The sequence below is a fragment of the Capsicum annuum genome, chromosome 12, assembly GCF_002878395.1.
Source record: "Capsicum annuum cultivar UCD-10X-F1 chromosome 12, UCD10Xv1.1, whole genome shotgun sequence".
NCBI lineage: Eukaryota > Viridiplantae > Streptophyta > Magnoliopsida > Solanales > Solanaceae > Capsicum > Capsicum annuum.
The window spans coordinates 4,563,562-4,587,798 of NC_061122.1; the positions used below are offsets into that span (position 1 = coordinate 4,563,562).

Sequence of the window (24,237 nt, forward strand, 5' to 3'; positions counted from 1 at the left end):
AAGGGAGTACTTTCTTAGAGCTTTACAAACTTATTTTACACTTCCAAAGAGTATTAATTATAGGGATAAAATGAGAAGATCGACGCGAAAAATTCAGACCCGTAAAGGAGAAGGGCCGGTGGGGGGCATTTGGGAAGAGATTAACGATACTTCTTTATCTTTTGAGTTGTTCTGCCGGATCGGTCGCTAAAAAATGGGATCACTTCTTATGGACTCGTTGAGAATGATTCTGATCTAGTTCATGGCCAAGAATTTTTTTTTTCCTATTTAACCCTTCACATTAATTATCTTTTCTCCACATTAATTTCAAAACATCATTTAATAGGAATATTATAATAAAATAACCATATTATTAATTAATGTGTCAAGTAAAAGCAAACGAAGGAAGTATTAATCAAATCACACTCACAATTTATTTTTTCTTTAAAGTTATGCAAACTTAAAACTTAAACCAACGGGAGTAATTAATATGCATAATAATCACAAATTAGAAGAGGTCAGTTTGTTACAAAGCCAACAAATCCTTCTTATTAATAGTGACAAAAGTAATTACTCCTTTTTGTTATTATTATAGACGTAAAAGATTTGTTGAAATGTTAGTGGGTATTAATATTTATATCTATGCTCCGCATCGAAAATATTAATTTTCAATGAAACATTGAACTATTGCTTAGAATGATTTTAATAATTTTAGACGTAAACTATGGTTATAAATGTAATTTGAGTTTTTGCTACCCAAAAGAAAAAAGAAGGAAACAAGTGTATTCTTCCGTCTCAAAATATTTATCATATTTTTTTATTTATACACTCCTTGAAAAAAATCTTAAAGAGGGATATTAAAATATTTTACCTTTATAATGTTTTAAGATAAAATATTTTTTATTGAATATTTATTTTATTTTTGTGTCATAATTGAGGTGTTTATAGATTTCAAGAGCAATTATTATTTGGGGTAAAAAAGAGAAAAAAATTAATTTTGTCTTAATTTCTAATATGACAAGTATTTTGAGATAAATATTTTTGATAAGAGCGATAACTATTTTGAGACGGACGAAGTTCATAATCCGTCCCACAATAGTTTTACATTACTAAATATAGTTGTCCGATTACTTGTCAATTTACAAAATTAAGAAAGAATTAATTAATTTTCTCTTATGTTACCCTTACAATTAATTCACTTTTAAAGTATAAACAAGTTTGTGAAGTTTCAAAAAAGTTTTTTTAAAGGTTAAATTAGTAAAGCAACTCTTTTAATTTATGACTTTTTAAGAGATCTATAAAAAGTAGACAATTAATATGAGACGAAAGGCGTAAAAATTTGATTTTACACACTGAAACTCTCCAATTTGTCCCTTTTCTTCTTACATAGTTTGACAAGACTAACTAATTAATATGTTGGTCCCTATGCTAATTGTCCCAACACATAGTATTAGGTGAATATAGTCAAATGTTTAAACCACAAAACCAACTACCTAAGCTTCTAGTATTTGACAAAACAACTCAATTACCAACTACATTATTAAATATAAGTAGAATTAATAGCCAAAGGAGCAACAAAAACCGATACGATGAGGGCGGATCAAGCAGGTTTACAGACTTCTAGACTAACGAGTTTCAAAAAAATGAGGTGCAGATGATATTTTAGATGAATCTAACACCAAAATGAGAAAGAAAAGTAAGAACTTATAAATCATAACTCAAGTTCATGTGATATAAACTTAGATTCAAAGAAAATAATACGTGTCATGAACTTGAACCGTGACAACATACTGACATTTTTTAGAATTAACTATGTTAACATCATAATAGCAAAGCAAGTAAGCAACGTACAAGCATTTAAAATATAGTGAAAAATACCAATTATAAAAATAGTACTTTAATCAAATATATAAAGGAAATTTGTACACTTCTTAATATATCCTTTTTATAATTTTTAAATTAATATTCATAAACTGCTCGATTAATATCCTTAATCCCCTTTAAAGAAGGATAATTTAAGTGAAACCAAGGAGAGTTCATCAGATAAATAGTATTAATCTGACTAGATAAATTTACTACAATAAAATCATTAATATATCTTGAGTTTCTTTAAGGACTTGACTTAGATACACAAGTAATATAAGATTATTGTTATTATTATTTTATAAATTATAGTATTTTGTACATTCTTTATACATACTATTTCTTCCCTTACTTTTGAAAATACATCCCGTTCTCACTAAAAATATGATAGGATGAATGAAATTCATTTATCTTTAGTCAAAATTTTTGAATGAAACAAATTCCTGATAAAAAATACCTTGATTTAAAATAAATTTTACGCGATGTAAAGCTGAATGTGAATTAATGATAATGGGGTAGGGAAGTTAGTGAACAGTCTTCCATAAGATTGAAATTTTGAATAAAATTAACCTTTCAAACATATAACATAATTTAATAATTCATTAAAACACCAACAAATGGTTAATTTAGCACTCTATATAAACCCAAGAAATGATCTCACCTCAATTTATTTCTCAAACAAACCTTATACTAACTCTTTTTTTTTTTCTTTCATACTAATACTTCCATCAAAATTTTATCCTCCACCCCCACCCCCCAACGCCCACCACCCCACCTCCTAGTAAACACACAAGACAAAAAAAAAACATTCGAAACATTTGCTTCTTCTTTGTTTTTGCCTTTCTTCACACTTTATACACAACACACGCAGAGGTATATCTCTACATTGTCTTTTTATATAATTTTTTTTGTTTTTTTTTTCTCTACTGTATACTAGAAAATAGTTCTTTTTTCTAATTAATGTGTGTGTGTTAATTTTTTTAGGAGGTGAGAAAATGAAGAAGAAAGAATGGAGCTATGTTCTTGAATTATTGGGAATTTTGCTTCAGTTTTTTTTGCTGGTTGAATCTACATTAACAAGACAGTTAGTGTTCTTTACTTTACTTTAATTTTCCATTTAGTTATAGTAACTCCATTTTTAATACTATTTGACCTGCATTAATGTAAGAATTTTGTATGTTTAATGTTTGTTTCTGCCAACTTAATTATAGTTTTTTATTCAACAGATATCTGGGGAAATAGAATTCATGATCTTCGTTGAGCTGACAATTTGTTATTTTTTTATAACAATGATGATGTTCGAATTAGTTTGTGTACGTACCTCAAAAATGAACCGTGGAAGTAGTCGTTAGTGTTTGTATTAGGGTAGACAATTTATATCACACCCTTTAGGTACGATGTACGACTCAGGGGCGGACCTAGGTTCAAAAATGTGGTGCTCCGGCACTCGTAATTAAACCCCATGCAGAATAGGCATTGTTATATAAGAGATGCATAAAAATTGATATAAAATGAAAAAAACCAGACATGATATCAAGACGATGGCTGAGCGCTTTGATTTTCTAGCGGAATCTTAGAACTTTTGGTGTTAATATATGTATTTGAACCTTCCGAACACTTAAGACCTTTAAATTCTGGGTCCGCCACTAATACGGCCTTTGACTTCTCCGAACCTATTAACGCAGAACACTTTATGCATCGAGTTTTTTTTTTAACTTATACCGATTATCTTTGCCATTAAAATTTAGTTGCATGTATGGAAAAATTCATCGAACAATTTTTTTATTTTTATTTTTTTGCTTGATTTTGATCTTATTTCTAGTAATTTTCTCCCTTTTTTGATGAGCACTAAGTCACTACCTATAGTTTGCAACTGAAGAGTCACAATTTAACTTCTTGTTGAAGGGTGATCATGGAGAATATCACACTTGTTTTTAGTTTTATATTTTATATTACTAGCTTCGTTTTAAAATAGTTGACTATTTTTAAAAAATTATTTATTTTAATTTAATTTTTTAATGAAATCAAGAGTATAAATTATTTTATTTAAAATATCATAATTTTTTTAAAAAATTATATATTGTTTACAAAATTAACTCTCCCTTTTATGGTTCTATCAACAAATATTTCTATGGATACAAGAGTAAGCAGTAACAAAAAAATATAAAATCTAAATTAAAATTTTGAAATATAATTTTTTTAAAAATAATTTGAAAAATTGAGTGAGTGACACATGTAAAGTGTATATGTGATGGAAAGATAAAAATGGCTAAAGAAATAGCCATTTTCACACACCTATTTTGGTTCTCATATGAACCTAACTTTGTCATTTTTTCAATTGGAATGATTCAAAAATTTATGGTCTTGGCATTTTCTTTCACTTTTTACTCCTATTCACACCACACAATAACATCTCGTGATCATGTCTTTAAAAAAAATTAAATAAAAAAAGAAAAGTTTTTTCTTTTTTTTAATTTTCAGAAACATTCTTCATATAATTCATTCAACCACTTTTGAAATTACATGTGCACTGCCCCAAACTTTAGGACATTCATGGTACATGGCATTATATTTTTCTGCATAAAAAAAGGTAGTTTTCACTTTCTTGATATGGCATTTATTAATATGCTATTTCTTTGTGACATAATTAAGTGAGATTTTTCCTTTTACATTAACACTTATTTAGCTTTAAAAAATTACATATATTTTATGTTGATTTTCTTTTGTTTTATTTGTATGTAAACACAATTAATAAAAATTCTGACTCCATCAATGATTAAACTTTATAAACTAAGTGAATTTTTTTGCTATGGAATCAAAGAGTTATTTTTTTTTTTTGTTTTGGTTTCCCATTTGGTGTCCAATACCCGCATTGGAGTCCGATTAATTCGGATTCGTACTGTGTAGGGCCCCATTCGGGGAAAAACGCTTCCTATTAATGATTTTTTCATATTCAAAACTCGAATCTGAGACCTCTAGTTAAGGGAGGAACCGAAGATCTAGAGTTATTGAATCAACATAGGCAGGTGGTTTTGGTTTAAAGACAAAAAGATATTAGTGGAAGTTATATGAGAAACCCGTGAATGAGGAATTTCACTTTTTATTTTTGGTACTTGTGACTATACTCCCAACTTTTGACTAAGGGTGTATTGACGCGAAATTTTTTTTTATTGAAAAATATTATTTATAACGTAAGTCGTAAAAATTGTAAGGTAAGACTGTATATAATAGGACCTTCTGATTTGACATATCCCTGAATTCTGACATAATTAGAATTTTAATGCACCGAGTTATCCTTTTTACATATACTAATAGAGATGGGAGTGGGTGTAGGGTGGTGGGATAGTGAGGATGTGTTCTCGATAAGTAATTTTTTCATTCCTAGAGTTTGAATACAAGACCTTTGATCAACGTTAAAGGGGCCTTGTTCATCTTATCACACTCTATGTCGTTAGTGGTGGATTCAGGATTTCTAGATCGTGGGTGTTCGAAAGGTTCGGACACACATATTGACGTTTAAAGTTTTAAGATTTCGCCTGAAAAGTAAAGCACTCATCTATCTTTTTGGCGTGTTTTTCTAAATTTTATACATTTTTTATATAATTATACCTAGTTTGCGTTAAATTTAACGAGTGCTGAAGCACCAAAAAATTAGCTATAAGTCCGTCCCTGTATGTCGTATTGATGTAGTCACATGTATTGTAGGGTGGTCAGTTAAACACGCTTCAACAAAAAATTACACTAATATTTATATAAATATTAAAAAAAATCTTATTCATCTTGCCACGTGTTTATTATCAAGGTTCCCTATAACTTGATTTCTAATTTTTATTTCCTTTTTTTTTTTTGGTATTTTTTGCAGGAGAATAAATAAGTTAAACAGTCGACTAGACCAGGAGTCTTTTCCACCAGTACAATTGCTTTCACTGGATGATTATGTAAAATCTTCTAATTAATACCTCTTTTTAAAACTTTCTACTTTCTTTCTTTTATTCAGTTTTAATTTACTCTTTCTAAAAAATAAACTAGAAAAAGAAAAAGGGAAATTCGACGATGGCTATTAAAAAATAACATTATCGTTTTATGATCGAGCAGTAGAAGAAGTCATTAATTTTTGTATTACGATAGACTATCTAAATGACAATTCTTAGGTTCTTTTCTGAACCCGACATGAATGCAGAACATTTTGTGCATCGAGTTTTAAAACAGTCACTCATGTTTGTATTAGAATAGACTGTCCGATGTCTGCATCACAATTATTAGATTTTTTTTGGACCCTACATGAATGTGAAATATTTTATATTTCGAGCTATCCAGTACTTTAAGGATCTAGTACCCTTCCTCCTCTTCTATAATAATTTCAAATTTTCCTATTATAGCAAAATTGTATTAAAAAGATAAATAATTTAGTATAAGAAAAAATACATGTGTATATTCCAACTACTTTGGAATTAAGATAAAGTTGATTGATATAATATTTTTATTATTATTTTTTTTCTCTATTTGCTTTCCCTTCAAATAATTCTTTTTTTATTTTTATATTTTGAAGGTGGTGGTGGATAATGGCATCTTTAATATTACTTTTTCTATTCCTGGGGGAATGGTCACTGGATTACAATATAATGAGATTGATAATTTATTGGAAGATGGAAATAAAGATAATGACAGAGGGTAATTCTTATTTCACCTTTAATTTATTATATTTTTAGTTTTTTAAATTCACTTAATTTAAAAATCTTGAAAACAAAATTAGGTATTGGGATATTGTTTGGAACAAACCAGGAGAAAAAAATATTATTGACAAGTAAGTTTTCTTGTTCTTTCTCTCTATATATTATTTTTAGTTCCTAAAAGTATTTTGACAAATAAAATCAATTCATTTCATAGTAGAGGTTCGTTTAAAGGAAATATATGAGACGATTTGCTATCGATAAAAATATTACTAGTAACTTTTAAAATATATAATAATGATAAAACTGAATATTTTATGTCATGTCATGTCATGTATGCAGACTTTATGCAACAAATTTTAATGTTATTATGGAAGATGAAAATCAAGTGGAGCTTTCATTTACAAGGACTTGGGATACTTTAGATTCTTCACAACTTTCAATGAATATTGACAAAAGGTGGTAGTAATATATATATATATATATATATATATATATATATATATATATATATATATATATATATATATATATTAATTATTATTTAAGCATTTATAATTTATTTAAGAAATGTAATATTTGATTTTTTCACCAAGATTTTTTTTCTTTAGGTTTATAATACTAAGAGGAATTTCTGGATTTTATTGTTATGGAATTTTGGAACGTTTAGAAGGATGGCCAGATATTGATGTTTTCCAAGGAAGAATAGTCTTCAAGCTCAAAGAAAATTTGTATGTATTTTTTGTTAAAAGTCTTTTTTTATTATTTATTCTATTTTTAGTTTCCTTTTTATCCCTTCTTCTAACACTCGAGGGTGTGGCCTAGCGGTTAATGAAATGGTTGAGAACCTAAGGTTTTTAGAAAAAAACACTAGATGATTTTTTCATTTGTCCTAACCTTGATGGGCAGAGATTATTTATTGTTGGTGGGAGGTGATAGGTACTCGTGAATTTAGTCAAGGTGTGTGAAAGCTGGTCCGAAAACCACGTGGAAGGTGACATATATCTTGTAGATTTAGTCGAGGTGCGTGAAAGCTGATTCGAACACCACAATTATAAAAAAGATGCCCCTTTCTTCTTCTTCTTCTTTTTTTTTTTTTTTTTTTTGGTGTTTCTGTCTATAAGTATGCTTTTTTAGGGGGTGGAGGTATGGCGTATATCAATGGCGGAGGCAAAATTTTCAATAAGGAGGTTCAGAAGTAAATATACAAACTAGTTGAAGGGGTTTCAACATCTGTATAATGATATATACATAAAAAATAATTTTAACCATATATGTAAATAGTATAATTTTTTACCGACCCTTGCCCAAAGGTGGTTCCGCCCGTGGTGTATACTTGGGATAATTATAGTTCATCTATCGTTGAATAATCTAATTTATAAAATAGCGAGTAACGTATAGGTTATGTATATCACGTTTAACATACATAATTATTATTAGTGTATAGATTTTATATACTTCGGCCATATTGATAAACAAGTTTGGTCGTACGTGTCACTAAGTTAAGTCTTAAGAACGACCTTTTCGACGTAATATTTCATTGTTGGGCCAGGTTCCAATATATGGCAGTATCAGATGAACGTCAAAGGATAATGCCAACGGCCCATGATCGTGAAATGGGCCAACCACTTGATTATAAAGAAGCTGTTCTTCTTACTAACCCAACTAATTCTTTCATCAAAGGAGAGGTACATTTTCTACTCCCTCCGGCTCAATTTACCTGATATTTTTTGACTTTCAAGATTCAAATAAGTATTTCTTGATCGTAGTTTTTACATATATATATATTTATCGGAAATAACCTCTTTACTTCATCTTAAGTAGTGGTATGTGGACTAGTACATTTTACCCTCTCCAGTGTAGGCCTTACTTTGTGGGAATACACTGGATATGTCGTTATTGTAGTTTTTTTTTTCATATATTTCTTAAATATTTTGAATTTTCTTTGTGACTTATAGTAATTTTTACTCCCACCGTGCATATTTACTTGTCTACTATATTGAAAAGAGATACCCAATAATACTTGTCCAGTTTGAAAAATCAATGAATAATTTATCCATTGCTACCCATTTTACTATTGCAATTAAATGATATTCAGTACTCAATGCATTTTTCAAATTGTTAAATTTATTATATTCAAAAGGTTATATACTAAAATTACTCCTATTATTTATTATTTCTTAACCTGTGTTTCAAGTCAATAGTGGACAAGTATTGTTGGACGGAGGGCGTATTTAGTTTTTAAATATATAAATTTTGTTTTAAAAAATATTTAAAGTCAAATAAAACTGTTTGACTCTCGAAATTTGAACTGTGCCACATAAATTGTGACATTATATAAGTTTTATATTTTAGTTATTTTGCCTTTATAATTTCATTTATTTGCTTGAAAATGTATGTGTTATAGGTTGATGACAAATATCAATATTCTTGTGATAATAAAGAAAACCGGGTTCATGGGTGGATCAGCCAAACTCCACGAACCGGGTTTTGGATGATTACTCCTTCTGATGAGTTCAGGACAGGTGGGCCAGCCAAACAAGACCTTACTTCTCATACTGGCCCAATAAATCTAAATGTAAGTAACTTATTTATACGTACCAAATCAACAGATGTATGACATGTGTATGCATTTTAACTTTTTCGATGAGAATGACACATACCTATCCCAAACTTTGGGATGTTGTAGTGTTGTGGGATGGATATTGGCCTCGTGTGTGTCCACGAGCTCGTGATTGGCCTAAATGTGAGTCCAGTGATGGTTGAAAGTCGACTCTCATAATGTCATCTTGTCATATACTATTGTCATATTTATCATGTAATAAATTGATTTCAAAGTAAATTGAGTAAAATATCAAGCTTTAATATTGATACTAGGCAGAGGCGGATTTAAGATTTTAAACTAGTGAGTTCCCGATAAAATAAGCTAGTCTAGCTAATAATAATAAGAAAGACAAACCCCATCATGTATCGACCCCATGTTAACAGGGAGACATAAGCAATTCAAGGGTCTCTTCTGTGCCAACAAGCCAACTTTCAATTTGTGTATGAGTTTCCATCTATAAAATTTTACTGACTTCTTTTGTTTTATAATATATTACGAGATCTACGATAGCGGGTGGAGTTCCCCGGAACCCCCATCCAACACTGTAGATCCGCCCTTGATTCTAGAGATTGACCGGAGTCATTCTTTGATAAATGGTCACTATGAGTCGGACTCATAGACTTTGATCAATCCTATTTTTTGTCATTAAGGTGTCAAACACGAACCTAATTACTTATCGAGTACTCACATTTCACGATAATTTATGTAACAAATGTTCTTTGGTAAATGGTCACTATGAGTCAGACTCATACCTCACATTTCACGATAATTTATGTAACATATGTTCTTTGATAAATGGTCACCGTGAGTCAGACTCATACATCTTGATCAATCCTATTTTTTGTCGTTAAGGTGTCAAACACGGACCCGATTACTTATCGAGTACTTATATTTCACGATAATTTATGTAACAGATGTTCTTTAGTACACATTATGCTGGAGAAGTTTTGGCCATGAAATTCAGGGATGGGGAGCCCTGGAGAAAAGTTTTTGGACCTGTTTTTGTGTACATAAACTCACTTTCACCTGATGTGCAAGACACACTCACATTATGGGCTGATGCCAAAGAACAAATGTTCATCGAAACCGAAAATTGGCCCTATACTTTCCCTCTTTCGGAAGATTTTGCTCGACCTGATCAACGTGGAGTTGTAAGTGGCAGATTACTCGTCCGAGATAGGTATGTTTAACATAAAGTTTGTCCCAATACTAGCTTCTGAAAAGAGGAATCATGTCACTTGGAATTTCGGAAAGTTAATATTATATATGTATTTTGGTAGCTATGTTAGCGAAAGTCTCATCATTGCAAATTCAGCTTTCGTTGGTTTGGCTGCTCCTGGAGAGGTTGGATCATGGCAATTGGAAAACAAGGTCATTTTTGCAAATCGCTATATCGTTTAGGTCATTTTTGCAAATTTCTATCTGTTAACACCCTCGTGGTGGGGCCCTTCCCTGGATCCTGCACATAGCGGGAGCTTTAGTGCACCGGGCTGCCCTTTTTACTTGAATTGAAAATTTAACCATTTTATATCTTTGTTGTTCAGGCTTGTCAATTTTGGACTCAAACAGATAGTGAGGGGTATTTCTTGATCAAGAATGTAATTCCAGGGAACTATAGTTTATATGCTTGGATCCCTGGATATGTTGGCGATTACATGTATGATCCTTTCATCATTGTCACTCCAGGTCAGCAAATATGCCAGCCGTTCTAGTTTATGTGGCGTTGTTTGAATTGGTACGGAGTTTAAGAATAAAATGGAAAAAGTTTCCTGATATGGATCGACAAGCTATGTTGGTTGTCCTCTTCAAAAATGTTGCCGTGTGCATAATGGATCCTCCAAAGTAGTGCATTTCTGGAGGATCTGACATGGAGGATGCCTGATTTTTGGAGAGTCTGAGCAACATAGGTGACAAGTATATAGTCCATGACTTGAACTTGATGGTTTCAATATTCATGTTCTCACTACAGAATCCATTACATTTTTAAAATTACAAGTTCAGATCTTCGTACCTAAATAAAGTCTGCCCTGTACACGAAACATCTCGTGTTCATGTAGATAGCCTATCTTATTACAAATACAACTGGCCGATTCCACGACTCAAACTCGTGACCTATAGATTCATTGCTGTCTACTTTACCATTTCTAAAATTTTAGCGCCTACTGGCATTTTGGTGATATTTCACATAATCATTTATGTTCTTTCTACATATCCAAACAGGATCAAGCGAAAGGGTTGAAACTCTTATATACGACGCTCCAAGAAATGGTCCAACATTGTGGGAAATTGGAATTCCTGATAGGACAGCGGCTGAATTCTTCATCCCTGATGCACAACCAAGACTCTTAAATCAATTATACGTTGCAAATCAGCAAGAAAGGTTAGCTAAATTCCTATCGGAAACAATCTCTCTACCCCACGAAGGTAGCGTTAAAGTTGGGACTATACTGAGTACGTTGTTATTGAGTAATGTTATTTGTTGGTTTTTATTTTTTCAGGTTTAGGCAATATGGATTATGGGATAGGTATACAGAGATATACACTGATGATTTGGTGTTTACTGTTGGATCAAGTAGATATCAAACAGATTGGTTCTTTGCTCATCTCAATAGATACTTTTACAAGTATGTTCACAACATCTTCACACTCTTTAGCATCTTTAATCCTACGTCACTCGGTCCCTCCAAAAATGTTGCTATACTCGTATATCAAATCCTCCATAAATGCATAGCTTTTTTGACGTCATGCAATATTTTTGAAGAGTCCGAGTGACGTAGCTCTTATCATCAGAACATTCAATTTGCATAAAAAGTGGAAGTTCTTAGTATGAGATACTATTAGTCATTATTCGTGAAAAACGTTTTCCTAGAATTTTTTTCTTGCAACAGACGCTAGTAATTTTTTTTTGTCGTATGAAACACAAACTTTTCCCATCTTGTTGTATGCTTTTGTGTTTTTTGTTTGTTATGCTGTTATCTGTCCTGAGCCGGGGTTCTATCAGAAACAGCCTCTCTAATTCATCTGAGGTAGTGGTATGGACTGCGTACACTTTACCCTCCCCATACCCCACTTTGTGGGAATACACTGGGTATGTTGTTGTCGTTGAAACACAAACTTTATAGAATCTTGATTCTGACTTTGGTTATATATATATATATAGTGATGATGGAAACAAGACTTATGCACCAACTACATGGCAAGTTCTATTTGATCTTGAAGATGTTGATCAATCATCAAATTATACACTTCAACTAGCATTGGCCTCAGCACATGAAGCTGAATTGCAAGTATGACACTGCTAATTTTCTCAATCATTTTGTTTCTAACTAACCGGTTTTCCGCCCCGTAATGAAAAGATAGTTAGTGTCGCGAAGTTTCATATGTGGAATTTGAAACTCCTCGACACTGGCTATATTTCAACGATAGGGGTGGTCGGTGGAGGCTATTTCTACCATTGTTTATCACATGTTCATTCCAATGTTTTAGGTTCGATTCAATGATCCAGAAACAGACGCTCCTCACTATACAACGGGGTTGATAGGCAAGGATAACGCGATAGCGAGGCATGGTATACATGGAATATACAGACTATATACTATAAATGTTCCTGGCTCTCTCCTTGGTATTGGAACCAATGTTATGTATCTCAAGCAAACTAGAGGTGATGGGCCTTTTAGAGGAATTATGTATGATTATATTCGACTCGAAGGCCCTCCTGAAGAAATCTATTGATTAATATTCGACTTAAACTTTTAGATGATATAGAATGATGGTTCTTTCGGGTTATACATGTCGCGTTCAAATTAGCTTGCTTGCACTTTTTACTTCGGCTTTACTATCTCGTTTGACTAATTTGAATTAGCACTTAATACGCAGATTAAGAGGTTTAAACTTTAAAGCATGTCCTACTGAAAAAATTTCCTTTTCAAGACTCGAATTCGAAATATTTATTTTAGAGTAATAAAATTTCAGTCACTCCACTGATATCTTTTGGTGTATTCTATTTAAGTTTACCCCCCCCCCCCCGCCCGCGCTCCTGCCCACCCCCTTCTTTTTTTCTAAACCATCCTTGTGTTGTTTGGAACTAAAGTAATTTTTTGTTGGTATTTTTTTTCAGAGTCAAACAATATAAATTTTTATCATTATGTATCTTAAGATGTATTTTTTAATCATATTGAAAAAAGAAAAGCTATATTTTAGAGTAATTTTCATATAATTTTTGAATATCTAAATTTTAAAATATTAAATTAATCTGATCTAATTTAACTTTGAAAATTAGTCAATTGAGTCTCTAACAAATGAAATATTACAACTAAAAAGGAAGGCAATGACTTCATAATATTTCCTTTTCAATACATGCAGACTCACTTTGAACAAAAGTTTTCATATTTCTACAAACTTTTTGTTGACTTCTGGGGTATTGACAATGAGATGTTTAGTTTTTTTTTTTTTTTGAAAAATTATTTTATTTTAGTAAAAATTGTAGTGTTTGGCCTTAAGAATTTCAAATATAATTTTAAATTGTATTTGAAAAAGTGAAAACAAGTTAAACTATTTTAATTCCAGCAATTCCAAACTATTTTAATTTTCATGGTCAAACACCTGCATAATTTCTTTGAACAAAACATTCCATGGAAGAAAAATTAGCATTTTCCCATATTTGGCCATTTTACATGAAGCTAAAATTGGAAAAATTATAATCTGGAATTTGTTACATACTATACAAACTCAAACAATCTATAATTAATTAGTCTAGTAAGCTTTTATATATATACTCATAGAAATTTCATTTCTAATCGTTCTAGCACCTTTACATTGTGAAGACAATTTTTTTTGCTTTGTCTTGAGGTTCATAAAACTTTTTTCCTCCATCCATCTCTCTTTTTGGTTCTCACTTTTTATGAGCTATGCCTCGTGACCCGTGACTGAATCAGAATTTTTATTAAGGGAGTTTGGATAAACCCCTGACCCCAACCTGACTCGCTCATAGCCTTGTCATAATATTTTTTGGTTCTCATTTCGATATAAATTATGTAAATAACGTTGCAGTTGTAAATGACGAATGCAAAAAATTCTAAACGTTGTAATTATAAAAAACTTAAATCAAGCAGAAAGAAATTCAGAGTTCCTATCTCCTTAATTTTCACATTTAGGACTAGTATTTTTTTCTAGCATGGCTTTTGATAATATTCATGTTTATTTATTTATATTTTTTAAATGTTGATTTTGTTGTGTTGCAGAGTTGGAACATGGAAAAAATGTTTTACAAAAGGCAAACAAAAATATTTCTATGGTGGTTTGCTATTATTTTCCAATTTTTCTTGCTTGTCAACGGTTCAATGGTGCACCATGCTAGGTATTTTATTAAAGTCTCCCTTATTTTGTTCTTAATATACATTATCGTGAAATAGAAGACAGTCTCAGTTTCAAATAAGTTGAGGTCCGCTATATAAATCCTCAGTTTGCTGACTCCAACTTATTTGAGACTAAAACTAAGTTATTATCGTTATTGTTATACAATTTTTTGAACATTCACAAAATAAATAGCAACTAATTAATTTTTTTAATTTTGTCTTGTAAAATACAGGAATACTTCAGCCAGAGGGAGTACTTTAGCCAAAGCTTCTCCTCCAGTCAAAATTACTATCACAAAGAGCATTGTAAAACACTTAATTTTTCGATACAATTATTTAATTTTTTTTAAAGCATAGTATATAATTTGTCCTAATTAATACTTATGTTTTTATAAGGGACCAAATAGTGTTATCAGTTGTTTCCAAGAAGTATTTTTATTAAGTTGTTATAATGAAAAACTCTATATAAGTATAATTTAAAGCTAATTTCATGATATATCTTTTTTACTTTAATTTTATGAGCTAATTTTTTACTAACTTATTTTATCAGGTGGTAATTGATAATGGCATTGTGCAACTTTCTCTAACTAATCCCACTGGTACAATTTTTGGAATTAAATATAATGGTATTGATAATCTCCTTGATCCTATACGAAGGGGGTAAGCTATAATTTTTTTTTTCTTAATTATTATTTGCGATGTTTTCTTTACTTCTGTATTTTAACTTGAGACAAATATCTTTCGAAAATAGCGTCTCTATCTCTACGAGGTAGAGGCCCACCTATAGAGTTACACTGAATATGTTATTATGTATTCGGTAGTAATTAAATAATTTCTTTTGATGTATCAAATTTGCAGGTCTTGGGATACTGTGTGGAAAGGTACATTGGACAGGTAAGATTTTTATTTTTTATTTTTTAATTTTTTTTTACCTTATATATTTAATGTATTTAATTTTCTTCAACTCAATATCATAACATACATAGTTTAATTTTAATTATTATTTTTTAACTAATTTGATGTACATTTTATTTTTTGGCAGGCTATTAGCATCAAAATTTAGTGTGATAGCACAAGATGTTAACAAAGTTGAAGTTTCTTTCAAAAAATTATATAATCCTAAAAATCGTGGTGATCTTCCTCTAAATGTTGACAAAAGGTAATAAGAATTAATTTTTTTAAAAATAATTTACATTATATTGAAATTATATGAAAATAGAAGGGTCGACGAACTAGCTTTGGAGCAATCGTAAAGTTGTCTTTGTGTAAAGTGTGACTTAGCTAGACCGCCTATGTCACACCCTTTGCATCGAAATTCGCTCGACCCTTCTTGAACCCCATGAACATAATATACTTTATGCATCGGACTGTCTTATAATTATAGGTATGTGGTGCTACGTGGGAGTTCAGGATTTTATTCATATGGAATATTTGAACATTTAAAAGGATGGACATATCTAAATATGGAGGAAGCTAGAATTGCATTTAAGCTCAATAAATCATTGTAAGTTTATTATTAATATTCTCTCTCTATGTTTTTATTTATTATCCTTTAATTATTCATCTTTTTATTTAATGCATTCAAAAATTTCATGAATTATAGTTATAAAATTCATGTCTGTAATAACATTTATTATAACAATCAAAGATAATTATTAAAACTGAATTTCCATGTTACGTTATATTGTATATTCTATAGTGTAACAATATCTCTTTATGGCAACCAAAAAATGTAACGATAACCTTATATAAAGAGGTTTGTCTGTGCTTAAACTGCTACAGTCATCCTCTATAACAATTTTACTATTATAATCTGTGTTTTTGGAATCATTAAATTATCATAAATGTTTTCGACAATAAATTTTGTTAATTTTATAGAAAATTCCCTTAAAAATTAAAGGAAAAATACTTATTATATTGGATATATTAACTTTGTGTATAAAATTTTTGTTGAATTTTTATTTATTTTTTATTTTTATTATTATTAGGTTTCATTTTATGGCAATAGCTGATGATAGGCAAAGGTTAATGCCAACAGAAGAGGATCATGCAAATGGCCAAAAACTTGCTTATGTAGAAGCTGTTAAACTTAAAAATCCATCCAGCCCTAAATTCGAAGGAGAGGTAAAATATTTTTATCGAGTTTCTGTTTTATGCACTGATAATGTAATAAGCACGAAATAGTAATTTTTTGTGTCATGTTTGATATATATGATGTCTTATTCATAACTTATTATAACAAGTTTTATAATGTCAGTATATATATAACTTGAACGTTTTCTGATTTTTAAGTATCTTGTTTAGTACCTTTTTATATGTTGATGACAAGCAACGTATTTTCTTGAATTTCTGTTTTGTGCACTGATAGACTAAACAGTCTGGAATAAAACTTTTTGTGGCAAGTTCGATATGGTATCTAGTACGTAACTTATTATAACAAATATTTTATACTGTTAATATATATAACTTGAATTTTTTGTGATTTTTAAGTATCTTGTTTACCTTTTATGTTTATGACAAGTTACATATTTTTATTGATTTTCTGTTTTGTGCACTTATAACGTAAACGGCCTGGAATAACACTTTTTGTATCAAGTTTGATATGATAACTTGTACGTAACTTATTATAACAAATTTTATACTGTTAATGTATATAATTTAAATGTTTTCTGACTTTTAAGTATCTTGTAATTTACCTTGTAGTTTGATGATAAATAATAAATTTTTATTGAGTTTATGTTTTGTGACTGAAAAATAAAAAAAAATAAGGGATAGTAATTTTTAATGTCAAGTTTTGATATGATATCTAATACCTAACTTACTATAACAATTTTTATAGTATCAATGTATATTTTAATGTGTCTTATTTACCTTTTAGGTTGATGACAAGTACCAATATTCAGATGAAATGAGAAATATTAAAGTACATGGTTGGATAAGTGATAAACCACACATGGGGTTTTGGGTAATTTCACCAAGTTATGAATATTGCAATGGTGGACCTTTGAAGCAAGATCTTACATCTCATGTTGGTCCAACATCATTGGCTGTAAGTATATATATTTTTAGCTATAATTTTTTTTTTTTTTATATAAATACAAAGAAAAAAACAGATTTAACGTGTATATACTGATAGTATAACGAGTTTTTATATTATCATGTGTACAAGTTAAACTCCATAAAATGCGATATATATACTATGAACTTTGGACAGACGTTTCACTTGGAAATATGAAACATATACACATTGGCAGTTAAAAAATTCTTACATCAACGTATATAAGTTAAATTCTAGGAAAAGTGATGGACTCTTATCGAAAATTTGTATTTTTTTTTAGTAGTAGCCTTGTAAGTAAAATTATTATAAATGTTTAAGCAATTTACATTTTTTTTCTACAGATATTTTTCAGTAAACATTATGCAGGGCCAGAATTACAAGTTACATTAAGAAATGGAGAGGCATGGACTAAGGTTTTTGGACCTGTATTTTTCTATGTTAATTCAGATTCTAGCAAAGATCATAGCATACTTTGGAAAGATGCTAAAAGACAGGTAATTAATTAATTAATTAATTAAACTTAATTTGAAAATATTGCTAATTTTAATTGATTAAATATTTTTAGAAATTAAATTCGAACAATTAAAGGGAGCCTTAGTGTAACCGGTAAAGTTGCTGCCACATGTGACTAGGAGGTCACAGGCTCCTAGTCACAACCTCTTGCAGAAATGTAAGGAAGTGTGTTCAATAAAATAGAGGCTCCTTTGAAAATATTAAAAAGGTACGTAAAACCAAATTGCAGTCTCTGGGATCAAATCCGTGCACCGGTCGCATTTAGCCTTTACAAAACACCTACCACCACTAAGCTACATCCCTCAAATGTGTTAAGGTTGTTGAAACCTGTCAGAGTGGGTAAAAAGTCCCACATTAGTTGGAGAATGGACTGATGGTTTGCTTATATGGACTTGGGCAATCCTCACCTCTTGAGCTAACTTTTGAGGTTGAGTTAGGCCCAAAGTCCATTCTTGACATGGTATCAAAGCCAGATTCAACCGCTTTGGGCTCTCGATCCACGCGTCAATGCCAGCTGGACCTGGGCATGAGGGGGGGGGGGGGGGGTCAGAGTGAGTAAAAAGTCCCACATTGGTTGGGGAATGGACTGAAGGTTTGCTTATATGGACTTGGGCAATGCTCACCTCTTGAGGTAGCTTTTGAGGTTGAGTTAGACCCAAAGTCCATTCTTGACAAAACCTTTATATTTAACCAAATAGAATAACATTTTACCTATAGATATATGCAGAATAATTTTCCGGCGAAGGTTGTTCACTGATCACCCTTGGTACAAGGTGGCATCACTTTTAACACTAAAATTTTGTCAATTTCGCAGATGAATGAAGAAACGAAAAAATGGCCCTATGATTTTCCTGCATCACCAGAATATCTTCATGCAAATCAACGTGGCTCAGTTAGTGGTCAATTATTGGTTCATGATTGGTAATTATTTTTAAAATTTCTTAGTTGAGTTTAACGTATATACCCTAACAATATAAAAAAAGTGCTTAATATAATTTTCAATAAATAATTTCTTTTAGGTACATAAACAAAAATGCTTTTCCCGCAAAAAGTGCATATATTGGACTTGCCAACCGTGGAGATGTTGGCTCTTGGCAAACTGATAGCAAGGTAATGTCTTATTTGTCTAAATTTTTATTTTAAACGATAACAATAATATATTCAGTATGATTTTTAAAAGTGAAATTTATGGATAGAATGTATGCACATTGTATCTCTATCTTAGAGGTGAGGTTGAGAGGATATTTTTGCTATTGAGACTTTAATATATGATTTTATGTAAAATTAATATTTAATTTTTTTTGAATTAATTATGCTATTTTCTTCATTAATTTATTTATTATTGACAGGGTTATCAATTTTGGACTCAAACTGATAAATTTGGTAATTTCAAGATAAATAATGTTAGACCTGGAATTTATGGATTATATTCTTGGGTTCCTGGAGTTCTGGGAGAATACAAATACCCTTCTAATGTGGCGATCAAACCAGGTATTTTGTCTGTTTCATTTTATATAACGATATTTAATTAAGTGGGTATGAATTTCAAAGAAAAAAAATAGACTTTTGACACGTGCCTATAGAAGAAAGTGTCATATAATATAGAATTGATGAAACACTTTAGTACTTGCTCAATTCATCTTTACTTCTCTCTGATATGTTAAAAACATATATCTAACAATATTTATCCAATTTCAAAACAAATGAATAATAAACCATCTTGTGTCAATTTTACCTGTGCTATTAAATGCTGCAAATCATCATTTATTATTTCTTAGGGTGCGTGACAAGTTAATTATGAATACATTTGGGTAAAATTATTTTTGAAGCAATAAGAAATGGTCCAACTTTATGGGAAATTGGATTTCCAGATAGAAGTGCTGCTGAATTTTTTATACCTGATCCATTGCCTGGTTTTGAAAATCATTTGTACACTAACACTACTGTACATAAGTAAGTTTCAATTAATTAATTCTAATTTTTTTTCTACGTAAAATTAGAGTAACGATAAAGTTAATTGTCTTCTCTGTGTGATCAATAGGTCAGGGTCAGGGGTTAGGGTAGGTTGTCTACAACACACTTCTTGGGATGTGACTGTTCTCCAAACCTTGTATGACCAATAGGTCATAGGTTCGATCTTGCTGGAAGCAGTCAATCACTGATGCTTGCATTAGAGTAGACTGTATACATCACATTTCTTGGGGTGCGACCTTTCTCCAAACCTTGTATGACCAATACGTCATGGGTTCAAGCTTGCTGAAAGCAGTCAACTACTAATGCTTGCATTAGAATAGACTGTATACATCACATCCCTTGGGGTGCGATCCTTCTCCGAACCTTGTATGACAATACGTCATGGGTTCGAGCTTGCTAAAGTAGTCAACCATTAATGCTTGCATTAGAATAGACTGCATACATCATACCCCTCTGAATATGACCCTTCTCTGACCTTGCACGTATGCAGAATGCTTTGTCTCTGTGTGACCAATAGGTCACGGGTTAGAGCTTGTAAACAGCCAACCACTAATGCTTGCATTAGGATAGATTGTCTACATCACACCTCTTGGGGTGCAGCTCGATCATCCTCAAACCTTGAGTGAATGGGATATACTTCGTCTCTTTGTGACCAATAGGTCAAGGGTTTGAGCTTGTAAATGGCCAACCACTAATGTTTGATTTAGGGACAGTTGTCTGCATATCACACTCCTTGGTGTGCGGCTTGATAATTCTTCAGATCTTGTGTGAACGTGGAATGTTTTTATGCACTAGATTGTCTTTTTTTTTTTTTTTTAATTATCATGATTTGTTGCTAATTACAGATTTAGACAATATGGTTTATGGGATCGTTACAATGATTTATATCCTAAAGGAGACTTAATATACAAAGTTGGTGTCAGTGATTTTCGAAAAGATTGGTTCTTTGCCCATGCAATCAGGTAATTAATTAATTTTATTAAATAATTACATAATATTGTTTCTTTAATTATTTATTTCTATATATATATTTTTTAATAATCACATCTAATTCCTTACTTTTATTATTTATTTCAGGAAAAATAAGGACAACAGTTTTTCACCAACAACATGGCAAATTTTATTTAATCTTAAAAATGTGAATAATAAGGGAACTTATCATCTTCATATAGCTTTGGCTTCTGCAGCTTATGCCCATTTACAGGTATGTAACCTTGATCTCTACTCTCACTAATTAGCATATTTTAGTTTATAAAATTCATGAAAAAGAAATCAAATATCAAATGAGTTTAAGTTTTATGTACTGATGGTGTATAAAAAAAGGTAATCTAATAAGTCGTTATGAAGTAATTAATTATAGGGATATATAATTAGTTTAATTCTGATTTTTGTTCATGTGACGTATGATTTAACAACTTTAATATCCAGTTAGTTAAAATGTGTGTTGTTGGCTGGTCCATTTACGTAGGAAATATGTTATATTTGGACTACTTTTAGATGTATGTTACCCTCATAAATAGTATAATGGTTAATAATTTAAAAATTTGTGAATATTCTCAAGTAAGGTTATCAAAAGTGCAGATGATTTGAAGTAATTGAAAGTTAAATATGCTTAATCAAATATTATAAAACATTATAATTCTAATTTATATTATGAGTGTGTATTCATATGATAAGCACAGCTTGACTCCAACTCGACGTTGTGTGTTCGAGTTATCTATAATAAGTAAAAGGTGTGAGAGCTCCTACGAAAGGGTAAAGAAGATAAGTAACATAATAAAGAATGGCTATTAAAATGATTATTACTCTATTTATTTTTTCAATATTTATTTTTTCAATTTTGTCCTTTATATCTTCATAACAATATAGGCAATATGTTATTCTTTTTTACTTTTTTATTTATTTATAGGTGTGGATAAATACTCCATCAAAACCAAGGCCATGGTTTGATTCATCAAAAATTGGGAATAGTAATGCAATAGCAAGACATGGAATTCATGGATTATATACACTTTTCAATATTGAATTTCCAGGGACACAACTTCATGTTGGTGAAAATATAATTTATTTGAAGCAAGCATCAATTGATACCCCTTTCAATGGATTCATGTATGATTATATTCGTCTCGAAGGTCCTTCACGACGATAGAAAAAGGGGAATTTTGATGTATACTTTAATATATAGACAGTTATGATATTTGTATTTTGATAATCATTTTTGTTAAGAATGGATATTGTTGTCGAAAATAATGTTTTTATTTTACCAAAGTCTTAAGAAAATTTTCTCTCTTGTTTGGTAATTTAATTTTGTTTTTGGTTGGTTATCTTCCAATGTATATGTGGCCAATTAATTAATGCATATCTTTTTATGTGTTTCGAACCTACTAGTTTAAAAAATATTGTCTTGAAAGGACAATTCAATTATCTAGAGGGTCACAACTTGTCACGACTGGAGTCAGGGTCACGACCGGAGTCAGGGCCCTGGCAGCGAGGGACATTCCGAACCATCAAGGTCCGAGAGATCCCTGTAATGGCCCAACCCATTAGTAATATTGTTCGATCTGGGCCCAGGCCCACACGGCTTTAAAACGTGTCATTAGTTAATAAGGCTTGCTTACTTATATACCCAGTATCCCTCATGTGTTTTGCCGTTGTGAAACTCCTTATCCTAAGTTGGGGCGTTACATACACCCCCCTATGGACTCAACGTCCTCACTGAGGTTTGCCCCACCGAATGGAATTTGCCTAGACTCAGGACTAAGGTTTGCCCCGCCTTATCGGGATTTGCCTACACTCAGTTTGAACTCTGACCCACATCAAAATAGTAAGAGTATATTGTATCAACTTCATATAAACGCTCTATGTGAATAAGTTTTTATGTTTATATTTTTTTTTTAAATACTTAAACAGCGGTAAGATTTTTGATATAAACACTCTCTGCACCTTTTACTTTGACTTTACTATTCTATGTTGAGAATAAAGGAAGAGCGCCATTTGATCCAAACAAGAAAGCTTCATTTGTTAGACGAAATAAATATTTGGGCCGAAATAAATATTTTCAGTAGCAAACAAGAACATGGGCCAACTTAGAATAGAATGTTACTTTATTTTAGCTTAGAAGAGAAGCTTCTTCTTTTATATTTAGTATTTGTAGTTTCATTGTTTAGCTTAGAAGGGAAGATTCTTTCTTTAGTTTAGTTTTTGTATAAATAAAGGTCATTGACAAGGAATATACATCGAGAAAATTTCCCAAACTTTGTTCTAATTTTTTCTACATAGTATCAAAGCAATAATTTTCAGATCAGATTCAACACCAACTTTCTCCTTTCTCGATCTCAAACATGGCGGAGCAAACAACTACTGCTTCAGTGACTACTACTGCTAGCACCCTCACCATGGATCCAAATCATCCTAATCATCTTTATGCTTCTGATAACCCTGGTATGACACTAATAAATACACTCTTTGATGGCAAGGGATATCCAGGGTGGAAGAGGTCAGTCCTAATTGCTCTGTCAGCAAAGAACAAATTGGGATTCATCACGGGTTCCCACCCATGCCCAGCATCGAATGCAACAGATTTTCAAGCATGGAACAGGTGCAATGACATGGTCACATCCTGGATCTTGAATTCACTCTCTAAGGACATAGCTGACAGTGTAATTTATTCCAAAACTGTACAAGAACTTTGGAACAGCCTTGAGCACAGGTTTGGTCAGTCCAATGGTGCTGAGCTTTATCATCTGCAAACGGAGCTCAATAGCTTAAATCAAGGAACAAGTATCATAGCAAGATACTTCACTAAACTTAAAAAATTATGGGATGAACTAGATTCTCTTAATTCTAATAATCAGTGTAGTTATGCGTGTATGTGTAAAGGTAAACTCAAACTAAAGAAATCCTTAGAGGATGAGAGTTTGATACAGTTTCTCATGGGTCTTAATGATACCTATTCTCAAGCTAGAAGCAACATTCTCATGATCAACTTATTACCTAACATCAATCTTTCTTACTCTTTGATTCTGCAAGATGAGAACCAAAGGGAATCTTATTTCAACCCTGTGAATTCTGCAGATTCATCAGCCTTCATGACAAGAAATACTAACAACTAGAAAGCAGGGAAACAAACAAAAATTTATATCATCAACTCCCCACAGATCTGAAAATTTTTATCTCAGATCTGCACCTCTTCAGGTCCAACAGCAGAGGTTTACCAAACAA

The 24,237-nt window shown here is 31.1% G+C and overlaps 2 protein-coding genes across 2 annotated transcripts; both read left to right on the forward strand.

Annotated features, from left to right (window-relative positions):
• The first annotated feature begins 2,512 nt into the window (after window positions 1–2,512).
• Window positions 2,513–12,903, forward strand: LOC107870478 (probable rhamnogalacturonate lyase B). Its single transcript, XM_047400604.1, has 16 exons — window positions 2,513–2,715; window positions 2,827–2,926; window positions 5,705–5,780; window positions 6,392–6,513; window positions 6,596–6,646; window positions 6,855–6,971; window positions 7,124–7,243; window positions 8,065–8,200; window positions 8,920–9,090; window positions 10,032–10,297; window positions 10,398–10,488; window positions 10,662–10,803; window positions 11,338–11,497; window positions 11,616–11,741; window positions 12,278–12,404; window positions 12,604–12,903. Exons 2-16 carry the CDS (start codon window positions 2,838–2,840, stop codon window positions 12,847–12,849), a joined length of 2,040 nt encoding a protein of 679 aa, XP_047256560.1. The 5' UTR covers window positions 2,513–2,715; window positions 2,827–2,837; the 3' UTR covers window positions 12,850–12,903.
• A 2,266-nt stretch (window positions 12,904–15,169) lies between these two features.
• Window positions 15,170–22,199, forward strand: LOC107872361 (rhamnogalacturonate lyase-like). The gene is made up of 14 exons (XM_047401056.1): window positions 15,170–15,240; window positions 15,330–15,365; window positions 15,514–15,630; window positions 15,856–15,975; window positions 16,460–16,595; window positions 17,350–17,520; window positions 17,871–18,023; window positions 18,857–18,963; window positions 19,062–19,152; window positions 19,392–19,533; window positions 19,848–19,988; window positions 20,858–20,978; window positions 21,094–21,220; window positions 21,926–22,199. The coding sequence occupies exons 1-14, from the start codon at window positions 15,170–15,172 to the stop codon at window positions 22,163–22,165; spliced, it is 1,773 nt and encodes a 590-aa protein (XP_047257012.1). The 3' UTR covers window positions 22,166–22,199.
• The last annotated feature ends 2,038 nt before the right edge of the window (window positions 22,200–24,237 follow it).

Bases quoted from the DNA above. Each gene is read 5' to 3' on its own strand.
- LOC107870478 (XM_047400604.1), top strand. From the start codon at position 2,838: ATGAAGAAGAAAGAATGGAGCTATGTTCTTGAATTATTGGGAATTTTG. The intron at 8,201-8,919 runs GTACATTTTCTA...TATGTGTTATAG, and splicing joins ATTCTTTCATCAAAGGAGAG to GTTGATGACAAATATCAATA. The intron at 9,091-10,031 runs GTAAGTAACTTA...TTTATGTAACAG, and splicing joins CTGGCCCAATAAATCTAAAT to ATGTTCTTTAGTACACATTA.
- LOC107872361 (XM_047401056.1), top strand. From the start codon at position 15,170: ATGTTTTCTTTACTTCTGTATTTTAACTTGAGACAAATATCTTTCGAA. The intron at 18,024-18,856 runs GTAATTAATTAA...TCAATTTCGCAG, and splicing joins GGAAAGATGCTAAAAGACAG to ATGAATGAAGAAACGAAAAA. The intron at 19,989-20,857 runs TACATAAGTAAG...TTGTTGCTAATT, and splicing joins TTTGTACACTAACACTACTG to ACAGATTTAGACAATATGGT.